The 15,808-nt window shown below is 36.6% G+C and overlaps 3 protein-coding genes across 7 annotated transcripts; all 3 read left to right on the forward strand.

Annotated features, from left to right (window-relative positions):
- The first annotated feature begins 299 nt into the window (after positions 1–299).
- On the forward strand, positions 300–2,426 carry LOC116179262 (protein yellow). The gene is made up of 7 exons (XM_031499010.1): positions 300–983; positions 1,028–1,364; positions 1,417–1,643; positions 1,693–1,807; positions 1,852–2,043; positions 2,094–2,255; positions 2,316–2,426. Exons 1-6 carry the CDS (start codon positions 775–777, stop codon positions 2,238–2,240), a joined length of 1,227 nt encoding a protein of 408 aa, XP_031354870.1. The 5' UTR covers positions 300–774; the 3' UTR covers positions 2,241–2,255; positions 2,316–2,426.
- A 2,408-nt stretch (positions 2,427–4,834) lies between these two features.
- LOC116179258 (GATOR complex protein NPRL3) lies at positions 4,835–7,444 on the forward strand. The gene is made up of 8 exons (XM_031499003.1): positions 4,835–5,601; positions 5,646–5,864; positions 6,045–6,156; positions 6,201–6,375; positions 6,424–6,770; positions 6,819–6,998; positions 7,040–7,145; positions 7,189–7,444. The coding sequence occupies exons 1-8, from the start codon at positions 5,202–5,204 to the stop codon at positions 7,390–7,392; spliced, it is 1,743 nt and encodes a 580-aa protein (XP_031354863.1). The 5' UTR covers positions 4,835–5,201; the 3' UTR covers positions 7,393–7,444.
- A 333-nt stretch (positions 7,445–7,777) lies between these two features.
- On the forward strand, positions 7,778–15,283 carry LOC116179260 (hexosaminidase D). Of its 5 annotated transcripts, none has more exons than XM_031499006.1 (4): positions 7,780–7,863; positions 13,585–13,677; positions 13,723–13,895; positions 13,941–15,283. In XM_031499006.1, the coding sequence occupies exons 1-4, from the start codon at positions 7,852–7,854 to the stop codon at positions 14,359–14,361; spliced, it is 699 nt and encodes a 232-aa protein (XP_031354866.1). In that variant the 5' UTR covers positions 7,780–7,851; the 3' UTR covers positions 14,362–15,283. The 5 variants fall into 5 exon arrangements, with proteins under 5 accessions (XP_031354865.1, XP_031354866.1, XP_031354868.1 ...); XM_031499008.1 differs by lacking the exon at positions 7,780–7,863 and adding an exon at positions 9,467–9,691; XM_031499007.1 differs by lacking the exon at positions 7,780–7,863 and adding an exon at positions 9,696–9,784.
- The last annotated feature ends 525 nt before the right edge of the window (positions 15,284–15,808 follow it).

Here is a 15,808-nt window from a genome sequence, read left to right on the forward strand (position 1 = left end):
TAACATTTATAGGAATTTATAGGAAACTACTAAAGATTACCTACTACGAAAACCGTTTACGAAAGGGTTTCTAAAGTTTTGGAGATTCATAGAATATTTCTGGAAGATTCCAAAGGTCTGTAGTAAAAAAAAAATGATCCTCCAAAATCCCAGTAACAGAGTTAGAAAGTGTTTTGCTTACTTTTTTATCAATACGTCACTAGTGCCAGCTGAGATGATAAGAGAATTATTATTAAAAACACGCGATAAAACTGACCAACACAAGTTCATTTCATTACCAAATCTTCGAGGTATTTGACTGATTTGCGGAAATTAGTTACTCATATGTAACGATTCGTGTTTTCCCAAACCATTTCAGCATTCTCGCGAGTAACTTGGCGCAAATTATCCACGTTTACGCAATTTTCAATAATGCAATGTGTAAAAAGAGAAAGTTTTGTATAATCATGTTGTTTTAACCCATATAGCTACCAGCTTATTTCAATTCATTAAAAATCTTTGTGTTTTCCCAAAGTCAAATTCGGGTAACTCGCCTTTCAACAACAATTTAGGGCGATGGCAGCGTGAAAGTCAAGTGCACTTGAAAACGAGATTTTAAATTTCAAAGAAGGCCTTTCCGCTTATGCAAATCTTGGTTAATCATCCATCATTGGGAATATACAAGAGTTGTAAGTAAAAGTTCACGGCTAACATTACGCGATAGTGGGGAAGCGCGCGAGTGTTAAAACATTACCAATCTTGAGCTCATTCAAGTTTAGTCTCAAGCGACGAACGATGTGGAAATTACTTATTGTGACAAGTGTCATTGCAGTATCCTACGCCGCAAAGTTACAAGAAGTTTTTAGATGGCGAGACGTCGACTTTGCCTGGCCAAGTGAACAAGCCAAACAAGAAGCTCTTCAAAATCAGCGTTATATACCCGCTAATAACCTACCTCTTGGACTTGCACGATGGAAGAACAAACTTTTCATCACAATCCCACGGTATGAGCTTCCAATCGCTTAAGATAACTGTAATAACATTTCAGGTGGAAAGCGGGTGTTGCTTCATCTTTGAATTACATTCCCTTAAATACCAGCAATAGCAGCCCTGCGCTTATTCCATACCCCAGTTTAAAAGCAAACACTTTGCCGACCAATGGAGAAAAACTGGGAGATGATCGCATTGTATCCACGTTCAGAGTGGAGGTAGACGCCTGCGACCGTCTCTGGGTAATGGACACAGGATTAGCTGACATACTAGGGTCAGGCGATCAGCATTCCAAGCCAGCGTTAGTTGTATTCGATCTGAATACGGACAGGCTGCTTAGACGGTACGAGTTTAAACCGGAAGATCTGAAAGATTCATCCTTTTTTGCTAATGTGGTAAGACAAAACGTAAATTTAATGGACAAGCTCAATTCACCAACCCTCTCAGATCGTAGACGTCCAACCGGGTAGGTGCGACGAAGCATTCGCATATGTTCCCGATCTGGGTGGCTACGGAATTGTGGTTTACTCCTGGAAGAACAACGAGTCTTGGAGGATTCACCACAACTATTTCCACTTTGATCCGTTGAACGGCGACTTGACAGTGGGTGGAGTTAACTTCCAATGGACCGATGGAATTTTCGGCTTGGCGCTGGGTAGGATGAGGTCTAACGGGTAAGTCCTTGCCAGTTGAATCCAACAATAAATAACATCTGACACTTAGATATCGCACCTTATTCTTCCATCCGTTAGTCAGTACCCACGAATTTTCCGTTTCAACAGAAGTGTTACGCAATCAAACCCTTGCAGTCGACCCTAATTCGTACAATCTCTACAAGGTAGGTACATCACGCAAAATTACCGAATTAACCGTCGATTAAAGATTGAAGGTAACCGAGGTGCTGCAACGCAAGCATCGTCAAGTAATTTAGATTTAAAAACGGAAGTATTATTCTTAACGCAATTACAAAAGGATGGAGTTGCATGTTGGAATACTAATAAACCACTTAACCCAGAAAATTTTGGAAACGTGGCCCAGGATAAGGTCGGATTGGTGTTTCCCAACGATTTAAAGGTAACAATTCGATTTTTTTGTTCTTTGTATAAAAAATTTACAAATTTCAGATTGACGCTGAAAGAAACTTATGGGTCTTATCTGATCGTATGCCAGTTTTCCTTTTTCACTCGTTAAATAGAAACGAATATAATTACAGAATCTTTAGAATTAAGGTTGATGATGCCATTGTAAATACTCCGTGTGCACTAAATTGATGCTGTTGTTTTCAAGTAGGTATTGTACAAATAAAACAAAATTGTTATTTTTGTTTACATCAAAGCCATTTTTAGTTGTGGGTTACTAATTAATGCTGAAAGTGTGCAAATATACGGACAATTGGTAGGTACAAAAGTTATTGGCGTGCCAGTGTTATAATTAGTTCCATCAACAAAGATTCGGACATATAAATCATTTACAATGAATGTAAATTACTTACCCCAAAAGTTCAACCGTGCCGCCCATTTAAAAGCAAAGGATCTCGTTCTTTCATAGTCCATTTTGTCAAAGATTCAATGCCTGATTTAAAAAAATAATTACATAAAGAAGATTCGCTAGAGAAAATATTACAATTAATTTATTTATTTGGCGATTTTCGGTAAAACACTATTTAACCATTGGAATATCTGCAAATGCACTAATACAAAAAAAATCTCTTCCAGCAGTATTTATACTTCTTTCGCCCTTCTCGATTAGCTTTCTTTTCATCTTTCTTCATCGTACAGTTCTCTCGCCTTCATCCCTCCCTAAATATTAATTCTTTGTGCACGACCTTACCGGTTTAATGTTGGTTTTCATATAACATTAAAAATTACAATCGATTAAAGAGTAATTAATGATCTAAAACTTTACAAAGACTCCCTCTCTTCTTCCCTGGTAAGAGAGCTTTCGGCGTCTGTAAAAATAATTTAAATATTCCTACGGGAACGGTTGCAAAACGGATAATTAAATACGGTCTCTTATTTTCCTTAACGGGCGGCTCTTAAAATTAACCCACTACCTTACATTTCCAACTCCTACGCAAAAATAAATATATTCGGAGCGACAATCTTCGTAACGAAGCGCTCAACTTGAAACGCTTCTAGATACCGGATGTTCATCTACAGAGTGATCACTAAAACTGGTAATTTCCAGGTGGCAAACAGGTACTCCGTTACAAACTTTCAAACGGTCAAGGGGTGAATTTTTCTGATAATATAAACACGCTGCTACTGAACCCTCTAATCATAATCAATCCAAAAACATATAAATATTTGGATGCGTAGGAAAATCCACTTCATAAGTAGGGGAGTATTTTCATTTAAAAAATTTAAATACGTAATTTGACAACGGTTGAGGGACAATTTTGTCTGTTAATTTATACAGGGCTGCTACTAGGCGCCTTATTCATAATCAAATAGAGACATAAAAATATTTGATGCGTCGAAAAATAGCCAGCCCTTACAGTGAATGCCTAGTAAGTAAGGGAAACTTTTATTGCAAAACAAATAACTTGAAAACGAAAAAGGGATGAATTTTTCTGTTAATGTATATAGGGCTGATGCTATGGAACCCTGTGATCATAAATCAATCAGAGAAATAAAAATATTCGATGTAACGCAAAATAGACCCTTCTTGCAGTGAATAAATACCGACTAAAAGAGAATTTTCGTTTAAAAAAAAGTCAAAGCTTTATTCTATTCCTCATTTCCGTTTCCTTCCCTCTTCCTCTTTCTTCTCTCCTTCACTCGTTTCTTCCTCTCTTGCTTACTCACGCCAAACATTGCCAACTCCTCCCCCCGTCTTTTATTATTTTCTGTCTTAACTAATACAATTTTTCTCTCCATGCCACATCTTCGCTCTGTATGTGTATCCTTCTTTTCTCTAAAGATAACTGGCAGTTCCATCTTCATTCCTTTTCCTGCGTTCTTTGTGATCCTTTCCACTACTCATTTTTCCGTTTCTTCCTGGTTATAATCCAAGTTCTATACTCATCTTCTCTTTCTGCTTCTCTATCGCTATTTTTATCTCTTCTGTTCATCAATGAATGTTTAAAAGCGAACGTTGTTACACCGTTTAGAATTTGCTTTTGTCGGCGGCATGTTCCAACACTTTTCCCGCATAGACTTTCTAATTGATTTTCATTTTCTGAAAGAGGGTTACCACATCGACCCTACATGACCGAATGGTATTTATTGAACATTTCAATTAACTCGATACTGGAATTAGGAAAAGCGAACTGTATATTTCTTTCAACACTTCAAAAAATATTCGGTCGGTTTTCGACAAATTGAAAGCATATGCGATTTTTGAGAAGCGCTTTGCAGAACAAAGCAAAACAATTTAGAGTTTAAAAACTTTATAAACCGTCGCTGAATGGTTGTAACTCTCCCTGCAAGTAAAAAGGTTTCGCCCAAAGATGCATTTTCCGTGCATTGCCAAGTACACTCCAAAAGATCACAGAACGGACTGACTAAAAATATCCATAAATAAGAAAGTTAGCGTTGCGCATCGAATGTTTACAATATGCGATATGTTTGCCTTTACTGGAAACATTTGTGGTTAACATTTCAACAAAATATATTAATAAATAAGAAAGTTCATAATGTACGGCCTGCGCACGCGTCCGCATTAATCGTCAAGAGTTTTCTTCGCTCACGTGCTAAAGATATAAGCTACAGATTTTAAAAAGAACGAATTAAATATATTCAAAGCTGTATAGGAGTAAGGCCTCGGACAGGCGTATAGCGCACCCAACTTCGTTGGAAAATACGCTAAATAAGATGATTGTGAATTTGGAAGGTCAGATACTTACAAATTATCTATACCATCTCGTATAATGTCGTGCAGAGACCATTATAGCATCTATCGAGGGGCCACTAAATAAAAATCAATTGTATAATGATTGCCAACGCTAATACTTGAACTAATTGAAAGATTCGCCTATTTATTTGTATACAATTACATTCATAGGCTAAAGTACTGCACTACGCTATTACGCAATATATTTAAACCGTTAATGGTACACCCTGTATACCACTCACATGTTGACCACAGACTACAACTTTTATTGGTTAGGCAACACACATTACCTCTTGTAATTGCGATGACATTTGAGGTTAACCAAAATAAATAAATAAATTAATTAATTTTTTTTACTTAAAAATGTACGTTACGTTTAAGACACATTCAAATTGAAGATGGAAGTAAATCCTCTCAGTATAATTTTGGTGAAAGCTGGCAGTAAGGGCGATCGGTTACTCTTCCGTTATCCGTACCACGAACAGGAGAGTAATGAACCGGCTAATACCAAAAGGAAAAACCCTTACGCGCTTGTCATCACTGAAGACTTACTGCAATCACCTCCGCCTCCGACATCAAACATTAACAAAGGCAGTTTAACTGGCATTTCGGACGAAGTCCTATCGTCACTATTTGCCGTGAAACAGGAACTGTGCAATCAGAAATTCGAACTTAAAATAAACGACGTTAGATTTGTAGGGCATCCGACTTCGTTGCGAAATAAATCACAAGACGATGCTGGTGTCTTACTGATTCATATTGTGTTCGCTTTGCAAGCGTTAGCTAGTCATTCCATAGGTAAAATCGGCGAGGCGACTATAAAACTAATAGTTAAATTGCAGTTAAGTGTTATCACGATTTAAGTAAACGTTTGGGAATTGTGTTGAGACATGAAGAGCACAGGTGCGGGTATATTGCCGAGGAAACGTTAAGTATGGTGTCTGTCCATGATGATTCTTGTACGAGCAGTTTCCAGTTTGAGAATCCATTCAAAAATATACTCGAAAATTGTGCATTGGCAAAAAACCTCAAGAAGGTGTATGACGATTTATGTAGTACAGGTGAGTAGTACTGGAGCTCGTATAGACAAAAGTAGGTATATGTCATAATCAGCAGACCAGCAGATACGGGGGTAAATGCCTATTTTTTTAAATTGTGACACGTGTTTACACTCTTCCTGACTATGACATATAACTACTTTTGTCCGCTGTGAAAACGAGGGTACTTCAATGGCTGTGTAGGATTAGTAAGCATAAGAATTAATAAATGGATTCCACTCACCTTTTGTTTACCACAAAAAATGCACCAGTGGCACTTGAGGGGGAAAATTGTTGAACCTGAAGACATTGACAGGTAGGGGTGTGAGTACTCGACTTATACTCTAGGCTGTATTCCAGGTGTTTGAAGGCATTGAGGCCCTTTCACAGTTTGCTACTCCTATACCCAGTTCAACAGCTGTACGATTTTACATCACTGGATGGCTCACCTTCGTTGATAAGGATGTTTTCGCAATATTCTCCACTGAAAAGTTTGCAAACTTTAGCCATAGATTCCGATATAACATTATCTCATGTAAGTCATATATATTGATGCAATGGTTATGAAAAGAGAGAGTTTAAGGTATTTGAGCTAACTGCACATCTTGTTTATTGGGCAAAAGCGACTGTGATATATCCCATATGCTCCACAAACAAATACACCATCACCCAAGATGCGCAACTGCATCTAAATTCATCACTATTAGATAAATTTTCAGATGCTTTCCCAGGGATGGATTTAATCCAAGAAATTAGTGATTTCTCATTACCAACATCTTTAGGCCAAAAGTGTACACCTTTGTACAACTCCTCTGAACAATCGCAGCTAATCCAAAGAATAATTTGGATGCTTCAGCACCATCTGTTGTTGCAGTTGCACATGTACATTCAGTACTTGCCGACCGACCAGGGGCACACACCATATAATCTGTTAGTATTAAGCCGAAAATAGATCATTCCTAACTGTAGTGACTTCAGAGACCAAACTAGAAGCACACCTCTCACTCCCATAGTTCAAAGTAACAGCACTTTGAGCTCACGAACGTTTAGCATAACTCCATCACGACAATCCAGGACACATTCTGAAAGTGACGCGTCCGTTATCTCTGATACACCAGAACCTCGGCCCGATTCCGAATTAGGCACTGCTACAATGAAGTAAGCTTCTCGATTACAATTTTGTCGTTATCGATGTATAGTTCCAGCTTGGCAAATGTAAGCTTTTCATCAGCCGATGAAGAAAAGCAAGAGTACCAGGAGCTACTACTCGATTTTTCGGACGACGAACGCAATGCAATATTCAAGGTACATTGCTGCAAACTTCTACATTTTAATGCGTAATTTGTAGATTCCCGCCGCGAGTAATCCGGAAGATTTGAATTTGTTCGCGAGACTTTGCCGAAATGGATATTTTCGCGGGGATCATCACGTGGAGGAAATTATGTATTTGGAAAATTTGAGGAGGAGTCAGTTGTTACAGTTATTGGATAAATTTAGAGATGTGTTAATAACATACGAAACTGAAGATCCTGCAATTGCCATGTTTTCTTAATTGTACCTTCTAAATTTATTAAAATTCATACTATTTACAATTTTTATTCTCAGTAAGTTTATTTATTTATTATCCCTCTCTTGTTCTAAGCCCTCAACATCAGGATTGCGCCCAATTACAGAGTGCCCCTGCAGAAGGTCTTAAGTTGTTCTATACTACTCCGGTATTTACCTTACGAATTAGGAAAACTGCAAGAAAACCTAATTTGGAGTAGCCGGCAGAATGCTCGAAATTATTATTATATATTCAATGACTGAGCGTAGTATGAATAGACCAAATCAATCTTAAGTCCGAGTAATTGTGGATCAGTTCCTGGTAATGCTTGTGCAAATAATTGTATTCGTCCTGTACATAGTAAGACATCTGAACTACTACCACAATGTATTGCAACTACTGGTATTAAGGTTATGTAAATGAAAAAAAAAATGGTTATCAATAAATATTTGTGAACTTTGAGACATGGATGTTAAGGTAAATAGTTTACTATAAAATGCCTACTATTTATAATCTATTTAAGTAAGCCATAATGAATTTCTCTACGACAAATATACTATACAACAAAAAGTGGAGGAAAGTAGTTTATGCCGTATGTCTTATAACATTAATTTTATTAACAATTTTGTATTTCGTACCATTCCAAAGACGCACACTTTGGAAACTTGGCGAGTACATGTCGTCCAAGAAACATTTTGAACTTGCCGAAAAGATAGTACATTTAGATCTGAAAGGTGCCCCACCAAAGGTGGCCTATTACAAACTGCTCTTTCCATTCTTATCCCAGCTGGGAGTAACAGGGTTGTTAATCGAATATGAGGATATGTTCCCATATTCAGGGATAAGATCGAAAAAAATTCCTGCTCGCAATGCGTACAGTATGGAAAATATACTTACTATAAGAAGGTTGGCGAAACAGAGTAATCTAAACGTGATTCCCTTGGTACAAGTCTTTGGACATATGGAATTTGTATTGAAACTGGACGATTTCGCAATGTTTCGTGAGGTACGAAAATATCCACAAATGATTTGTCCAACTCACGAAGTGAGCCCGGAGATTATAGTGGAGATGGTGGAGGAAATTATGAAGGCCCATCCAGATGTTGATAGATTGCATATCGGTGCGGATGAAGTGAGGTATCTCGGAGAGTGTGACCGGTGCAAGGATTACATACGTTCGCATGGTATCAACACAAATGAGTTATTCCTGCTTTATATACATACAATAATTACTAAAATTCGCGAAAGGTATCCAGCACTAAGAATTCTCATGTGGGACGACCATTTCCGCCCCATGACGATTGAGGAGTTGCAAAAGAGTCATATTGGAGGCATGGTAGAGCCTGTTGTTTGGAATTATCATAAAGATGTAGATCAACGGTTGGATGTGTGGGATAAGTACGCGGAGATATTTCCAAAAGTTTGGGTGGCAAGTGCATTTAAAGGTGCCACTGGCCCTAACCAGATAATACCGGATATTGATCATCACATGGAAAATCACAAATCATGGTTGAAAATACTGAGTTCACACCAGGATAGTGTAGGGTTTCAAGGTATCATTCTAACTGGCTGGCAGCGATATGACCACTTCTCCGTTTTATGCGAACTGTTGCCTGTAGGCATCCCATCTTTGGTGGCGTGTTTGCAGTTATTAAATCCGAAGGATATGATTAACTCTTTAAACTGCGATAGTAAATTGGAGAACTGCCGTTTTCCTGGAAGTGATGTATATAATGCAGTAATAAAGTATCAGGAATTAAAACTTGATTTGGAGACATTCTTGGCAAGTCATCGCGCAGTAGGATGGATGGATAATTATAATGTAAAAATTGAGTATTCAAACACCTATTATATAGAACAAACCTCGGAGACGATAGATGCCTTATATGACTCTTTGTTAAGGCTGAAACCCATGGTTTACGAATCAATGTCGGCTGTTTATGATAATTTTACAATAAACGAGTGGTGCAGTGTTCTCATTGAACCTCTCAGCCTGAAGATAAAGGCAATAATGAAAGCAAAAACAAAGTTACTAAATGTAGACCACTGGTCGAAAAGACCATGGATTAAAGAAGACTTATAATCGACTGACATGACAAATTTAGGATAGGAATTTTGTACGATTGCATTATAGGCAGCAATATATTTGGCTACGTATTACAATTCTTGTCAGTTATTTGGCGACTGTTGACTATGCTTACTTAATATGCTTGATATGTATGCCAAATGTATGAAATATAAGTATCAATAAATCAGGAGTTTAAAGCATATTTTCAATTAACAAAGCAGCAATTGGTACTTCAAGGTGAGGTGGTTACAGTTTGGTTTTGGTAGCATTGTGTGTACTAGAGCTCAGGCTACTACAGTTTGTGAAGTGTTTTATGTGGTTTAATCAGTGGTGAGTTAAGTGATTACAGATTGCAGAAGTCATTTGAATTCTGAGGTCCCAATTTTGTATTTAATTTAAAAGTTACTTTGGAAACTAGTATTTTTTGTTTTTTTTTACAATAATTCATTTGCCAAATTAGTCCAAACATGTCTTGGTTAGTGTGTAATAAATAAACTGAGAGATAAATTTTCATAAGAACAAAATTTGGTATGGGTAACTCACACTTGCATGGACCCAGCGGTGTGAATTGTTAGTATTTTAAAAACTAGCCCAAGCAGTTTTCTTTTTGAAACATTGATTTGGACCCACTTCAGTAAAGTAGGTAGGTAAATTTACTACGCATTTTAATTGGCTTTCGCCCATTGGAAAAATTTAGGCAGCATGGGGAAATAACTTCTTAACGAGATCCTTAATTAGGTGTACATAAAAAATCAAATTCGGTAGAACTTGGGGCTGTGTAAAAATTTCCAAAATTTGTTTACCCTAAAATTCACATTGCATCTCTTGGTGTTAAAAAATTCCCCTACTGAAAATCGTATGTGATTCTTCATATCTTGTTTTATTATAACGCGTCTCTAGGGGTCCATTGAATATTACAGTGAAGTATGGAGTAGGTTTTGCGCTTAGAACTACGATTTTTTCATTGCAATGTCGAGTACTGCAAGTGAATTTTTTTTAATCTATAATTTCGTCAAGATCGGAATTTTATTTCGCCCCCGCTTAGAGGTGCACTATCAAGGCGTTTAAAATATATTTGAGTATACACGATCAGAACGGGCACACTAAAAACCTACATATAGCAGCGACTTCCTTCCTTACATCTGTGATCTGTTATGGGTCCTGAGGTAAACATTAAGACGAAACGCAAATTTTGGGTCAACTTGAATAAGTTGGCGTGAAGATGACTTTCGTTTGTCAGCAAATGCAGCTGTAGCAAAACGCGCACGTACTTTTCGCTTTCTCCTGGGCTTACGGCTATTGGAAAACAAAACGCACATGTGGGTTTTGATTTCCACAACATAAAATATTGAGCGCGAGATTGAGCGTCTCTTGACTAATTTTAAAATGTCGTTTCGCTTGTAAGTGCTGATATTACGCAATGTGGATATCGCAAGAGAGTTAAGAAAATAGGATATGTAACACACTGAGTAAGCTTGTAAAACATTTCTTTGAAGGAGCAGGAATTTAAAATCCCTATCAATATTCCGCGACTTTGAGGACATATTTTAATTATTGTTCACTTTCGCTTTATTTTGCTATTACCTATTTCAAAAATTTAAAACATTTTCAAAAATCCAAGATTTTATAACAGAAGCCTTGGCGATGTTGGTTCAAAACTACCCTAAAACTAAGAATATGTACTCTGTAGTTAGTCGTACGAGAGAACCTTATGACGTCATAAAAATAAAAATATCGTGCTTTTAAGATATTAATGTCAAAAATGTTGACACTATTTTTTTCTCATTTTTAAAAAATTGCGTATTCAAAAATTATTGTATTTGAATACAATTTTCAAGAGAATTCACAAAACATAAGAAATCAAAAAAAGTAAGTTGATATGATTCTTTTACGCATACCTAAATGTCACATACCTACTTATCTGCTAATACCAATATATGATTCATTAGAAGTGAGGACAATTTGAATTTCCCGCAAATCAAAAAAATTCTGAAGTTGGTACGAACTGATGATCATTTATTTAATTGCAGTGGTGTATCATCATGCTTTCAGTAAATCGTTTACTTATTTATAATCTTCAAATACTGCTTCTGTTTTACCACAAATTATAAACTAACACCAGACACAGTCACGTTTCTTACATATTTTAGTGCATCAACTCCAAAAATTGTTCAAAATGGAAAAAGTAATAAACCACAAATGGCACACAACAATTAATGGCGACACTGGTTTCTTAAATGACAGTAATGACAGAACAAAATTACTAACGAAATTCAAACCGTCAATCTAACAATGCAAAAAATACTAAAACCTTACGCGCGAAATTCAAGCGATCATCACTTCTAATGAATCACCCGGTATTTTAAAAATTAGACTAAAATTCGCACTCAACACATATACTGCTTTTCAAAAAATTAGAAAATCTATCGGGAAAACCTGGAATTGTGAGCGGCAGAAAGGTAGCTCACAAACGTAACGTGCCGACAAATGCATATATCTTCTACCATTGCAGTCGATCGACCTTCTCGATTCCTCAACACAACAAAAATAGTTATAACAATTTTAAGTAATTGTGATAGTTTTGTTTTAAATATATAGAGATATAAAACAAAAAGGTTTTCTTGATTGGAGTTACACAAGGAAAGGAGCGACGTGGATCAGTACTCTATGTATTGCTGTGTGCAATGGTATGCGGTCACTACACCACCAATCAGTCATCTGTGAGAAGAAAAATCCTAATATTGACTGAACATTTTTCAATTTGAGAGACTCTGTGCCCCCCATCAACTTCCAAAAGTTCCAAAAAATTTATACTTGGGCACGAATAGAAAAGTCTGGCATGAGACTCTATCTGGGTCTCACAAGGGATTCGAATGAACACGCAATTAAATGATTGACAACGACAAAAAGTTATTCCGAAACACGTGAAACCATTAAAACAAACTCCCTGCAAGAAGGAAAAACTCACAAAGCTCGTTTGGACATAATACCTCGACACAGGCGGTCGATAATTAAAAAAAACTTAACTTAGTTTTTTTTAGAACCCAAATAATCTGGTCGTGAGAGGTTTGAGATATTCAGACTTAAACTGAAAAAAAACACCGCTGACAGCTTCAAGAAACTTCACCTTTGGTTATTAAACTGAAAAATCAATGACTCAAACTGACTTGATAATGACCTAATGATAGTAATGATTGTATAAACCAACTATATTACACTCGAACTAACTTTTTCTGAATAAGGAACAAACAGTTTTAAAAACTTTCCACAAACATTTACTACTTCAGTTGACGATAACTTAAATATTTTATTACGACGCACTGCGTGTTCAACAAAACAACTTCGAAACGCCTTATCGCAAACGACCAGATGTTCCTAAATTTTAACATGCAATTTCACGTTATACGATTAAATACGCGAATCTAAATAAGCAATTTTTGCACAAAAAGGTGATTGGTTTGGTGATTATTTAAATAATGTGATACTTTCTTGCTTCCAGTTGAAATATTTTTGCGACGAGTGTTAATTTTTCACTACTTTTCCTCATTTTCATTACTATTCCTTCACTTTCGTGTGCTGCCGTTTTGTTGTTTCTGATTTACTTCCGATTTAATCCTGACTAACTCATGTGTCACATTTTTTGTGGTTTGATGTGCTTTGTATTTTCTTATCTTAGCTACCTCTCTTTGTTATTAATTTACTTTGCAACTGCAATTCTTACTCCATTATAGTTTCCATATAAACGATAAGCCAAATTTTCCCAAAGCGAAAATCCTTAAACTATGAACCTAAAATCTCATACGTATACGTTGTTGACTAATCTCCTCATGAATATCCCCTTGAACTTTTGTTTATGTTTTACGTTTGATGGTCGGAATGAACTTATTTAGTATGCTTCCTATGTATTTACAGAAAATAGGTAGATATACACGTTATAACTGACACAAATAATGTTATTCAAATAAATAAAAGATGCGTCCTTGTCTGCATACATGCTAAAATTCAAGTTTAATGTCATAATTTTACCTTAAACTTAAATCTCTGGGTTCTGTTTAAGAAATATGCCTACTGGATTCTGAGACGTATATACTTCATATTTCGTTTTTAGTGCATTAAAATAATTATTTCAGTCAATGCACCAAATGGACACATCCCAATATGCGCTGAACACACTCAGACAAGACATAGTCGAACACCATTTACAACTGAAAGCCACAATACAGGTAATCATCATGTGAAATAAAAGTTTTACATAAATCTGTAAATAGGACATCAACATGTGCACGGGACCTCTTCTGGAATTACAGAATTTGAACAGCTTGGGACGCTCGAAAATTTCCGCGATCCGCAAATACATCGACAAGTTTGGTGATATGGCGAAAGAAAGCAAAGAGAAGGAGTTATTGAAGGAGGTGGTTCTGCAAAGGGAACAGTTGGCGAGGTAATATTTCTATATGTTAGTAATACATAAGGGAAGTACTTGTAGCTCGATGGACGCGTTTAAAAAGGCGAACATTAAAGCAATGTTGGCACTGGAGAGAGGCGCTAAGGAAGAACTACTCCTGCCGAAGGATCCCGAAACGCGTTTGAAGCACAGACAGAAACGCGACAAGCAGAATTTAGTTAAGGCGAACTCAAGCATAACCGATCAACTGCTTACTATCAGTAGGCAATTGGCCGAAACTACGCAAAGAAGCGCGGATACACTAGACACCCTTGTGTCCTCATCAGATAGCGTTGTGGGAACTCAGGAAGAACTCAAGGTCACATCGAGTGTTATCGGACAGTCGGGAAAGTTGCTAGCGAAATATGGCAGACGAGAATTCACCGATAAAATACTCATGTTTTTCGCTTTTACCTTCTTCGTTGCGTGCGTTATTTACATTGTCCACAAGCGGTTATTTTGATACATCGCCCATTTCCTTATGAGTCAGCCATTCCATGTATTTAAGAAATCCCAGTAAATAAATAATAAACGCACGTCCTATTTTTATTTATACCAGAAGGCCACGGTTTTTTAAGAGATATGTAAGAGTTATCTAAGTTCAAGACTAATTCTCATTCGAGGAATTAGATCATTAAATTGTTTTAGGATGTGCGATGACGCGCGTAATCCTGTTCCTTTGTAAATAATTTTCTTGTGTGCGTACGTGTGTGAGAGGAATACTTATTAAACGTGCCTGATGAACAATAAGAAAAGTGCCAAGAAAATTTCAAGGACAGAAGGGAATAACGACCTTGCTTTTTGTATATAAATAAAAGCGGGCGCGAAATTGGCTCAGTATTGTAGAAACACCACCACCATGGGGAAGGCAGTTGTGTTATTTTTCTGTGCATTGCTCATTATATGTGTAGTCCATAATTCTAGCTGCACATCTACATTTTTGGCAAAGTTGTTTGGCGGTTACAATTACGGTGGCTATGGTAGTTACGGTTACACTGGTGGACGAAGAACCGGATATGGTCGCCGTTTTGAAGAAGGAAAAACTAGATGGAGAGAAATTTGCAACATCCATAACATTGATCGGTTTGCATTTCCTGGAAAGATTCCCACTCCTGTCTGTGCATAGTGTTTTTAGTACTACTACGTGCTTATGTTGTACCCAATCACTCGAAACGTCTGATACTTTTTAAGAAAAGTAAATTGCGTAACTAGAGACAATGGGTAACTTTTTCAATAGAAAGTAACATTTTACGCCTACTTTTCTAGTAATTTTTGTAAAATATGACTTTCAAATGCATGTTCCACATTAGCCTTAATTTGTTTAAGTATATATCGTATAGTTCTAATTTATTTATGATACCAGATATTAAATTGTTTCACAGTTAGTGCCTATAATATAATAAGCTCTATTTAACATTGCCCTGCAGCTCCTTTGTGGTAATTATATAATAGGTGTTTTATAGTGCCTATATTTTCTTACATTCAGAAGCAATGTATCATGAGCAAATGTGCAAAGATTTAGGGGATTGACATATCAATTCATTTTTTATATTAATTAGCAAACTCAGATTCAAACAACAGGACGTCTCTGATTTGTCACCTTCGGTGCATTTTCAAGGTCATCAATTCGGTGTTTGTCGACAGAACCGGGTCTGTATCACTAACAGGTCGGTTAAACGAACATGATTCTGTTAAACGAGGCCCATTTTTACTGAAAAGAGCTGTTTCTATAGAGCAGATCTGAATTTAATGAACAGACCTGTTACTGTTTCTAATATACAGGGTATCCATTTTACGAGTGCCACTGTGGGGATCTTTCTTATCTTGAATTGCTTAATTGTGGGCAAAGTTACGAACTTTCGTGCTGAATAATAATAATCTGAAAATATAGTTTTGAAAATATCTCAAAA

This window comes from Photinus pyralis, unplaced genomic scaffold, assembly GCF_008802855.1.
Source record: "Photinus pyralis isolate 1611_PpyrPB1 unplaced genomic scaffold, Ppyr1.3 Ppyr1.4_LG8, whole genome shotgun sequence".
Taxonomy (NCBI): Eukaryota; Metazoa; Arthropoda; class Insecta; order Coleoptera; family Lampyridae; genus Photinus; species Photinus pyralis.

What these genes read in the sequence shown, in the direction of transcription:
- LOC116179262 (XM_031499010.1), top strand. Translation starts at nt 775, where the DNA reads ATGTGGAAATTACTTATTGTGACAAGTGTCATTGCAGTATCCTACGCC. An exon ending in CTTTTCATCACAATCCCACG is followed by an intron (nt 984 to 1,027) that starts GTATGAGCTTCC and finishes ATAACATTTCAG; the next exon opens with GTGGAAAGCGGGTGTTGCTT. An exon ending in ATTCGTACAATCTCTACAAG is followed by an intron (nt 1,808 to 1,851) that starts GTAGGTACATCA and finishes CGTCGATTAAAG; the next exon opens with ATTGAAGGTAACCGAGGTGC.
- LOC116179258 (XM_031499003.1), top strand. Translation starts at nt 5,202, where the DNA reads ATGGAAGTAAATCCTCTCAGTATAATTTTGGTGAAAGCTGGCAGTAAG. An exon ending in GTTAGCTAGTCATTCCATAG is followed by an intron (nt 5,602 to 5,645) that starts GTAAAATCGGCG and finishes GTTAAATTGCAG; the next exon opens with TTAAGTGTTATCACGATTTA. An exon ending in GAACCTGAAGACATTGACAG is followed by an intron (nt 6,157 to 6,200) that starts GTAGGGGTGTGA and finishes GCTGTATTCCAG; the next exon opens with GTGTTTGAAGGCATTGAGGC.
- LOC116179260 (XM_031499005.1), top strand. Translation starts at nt 7,919, where the DNA reads ATGAATTTCTCTACGACAAATATACTATACAACAAAAAGTGGAGGAAA.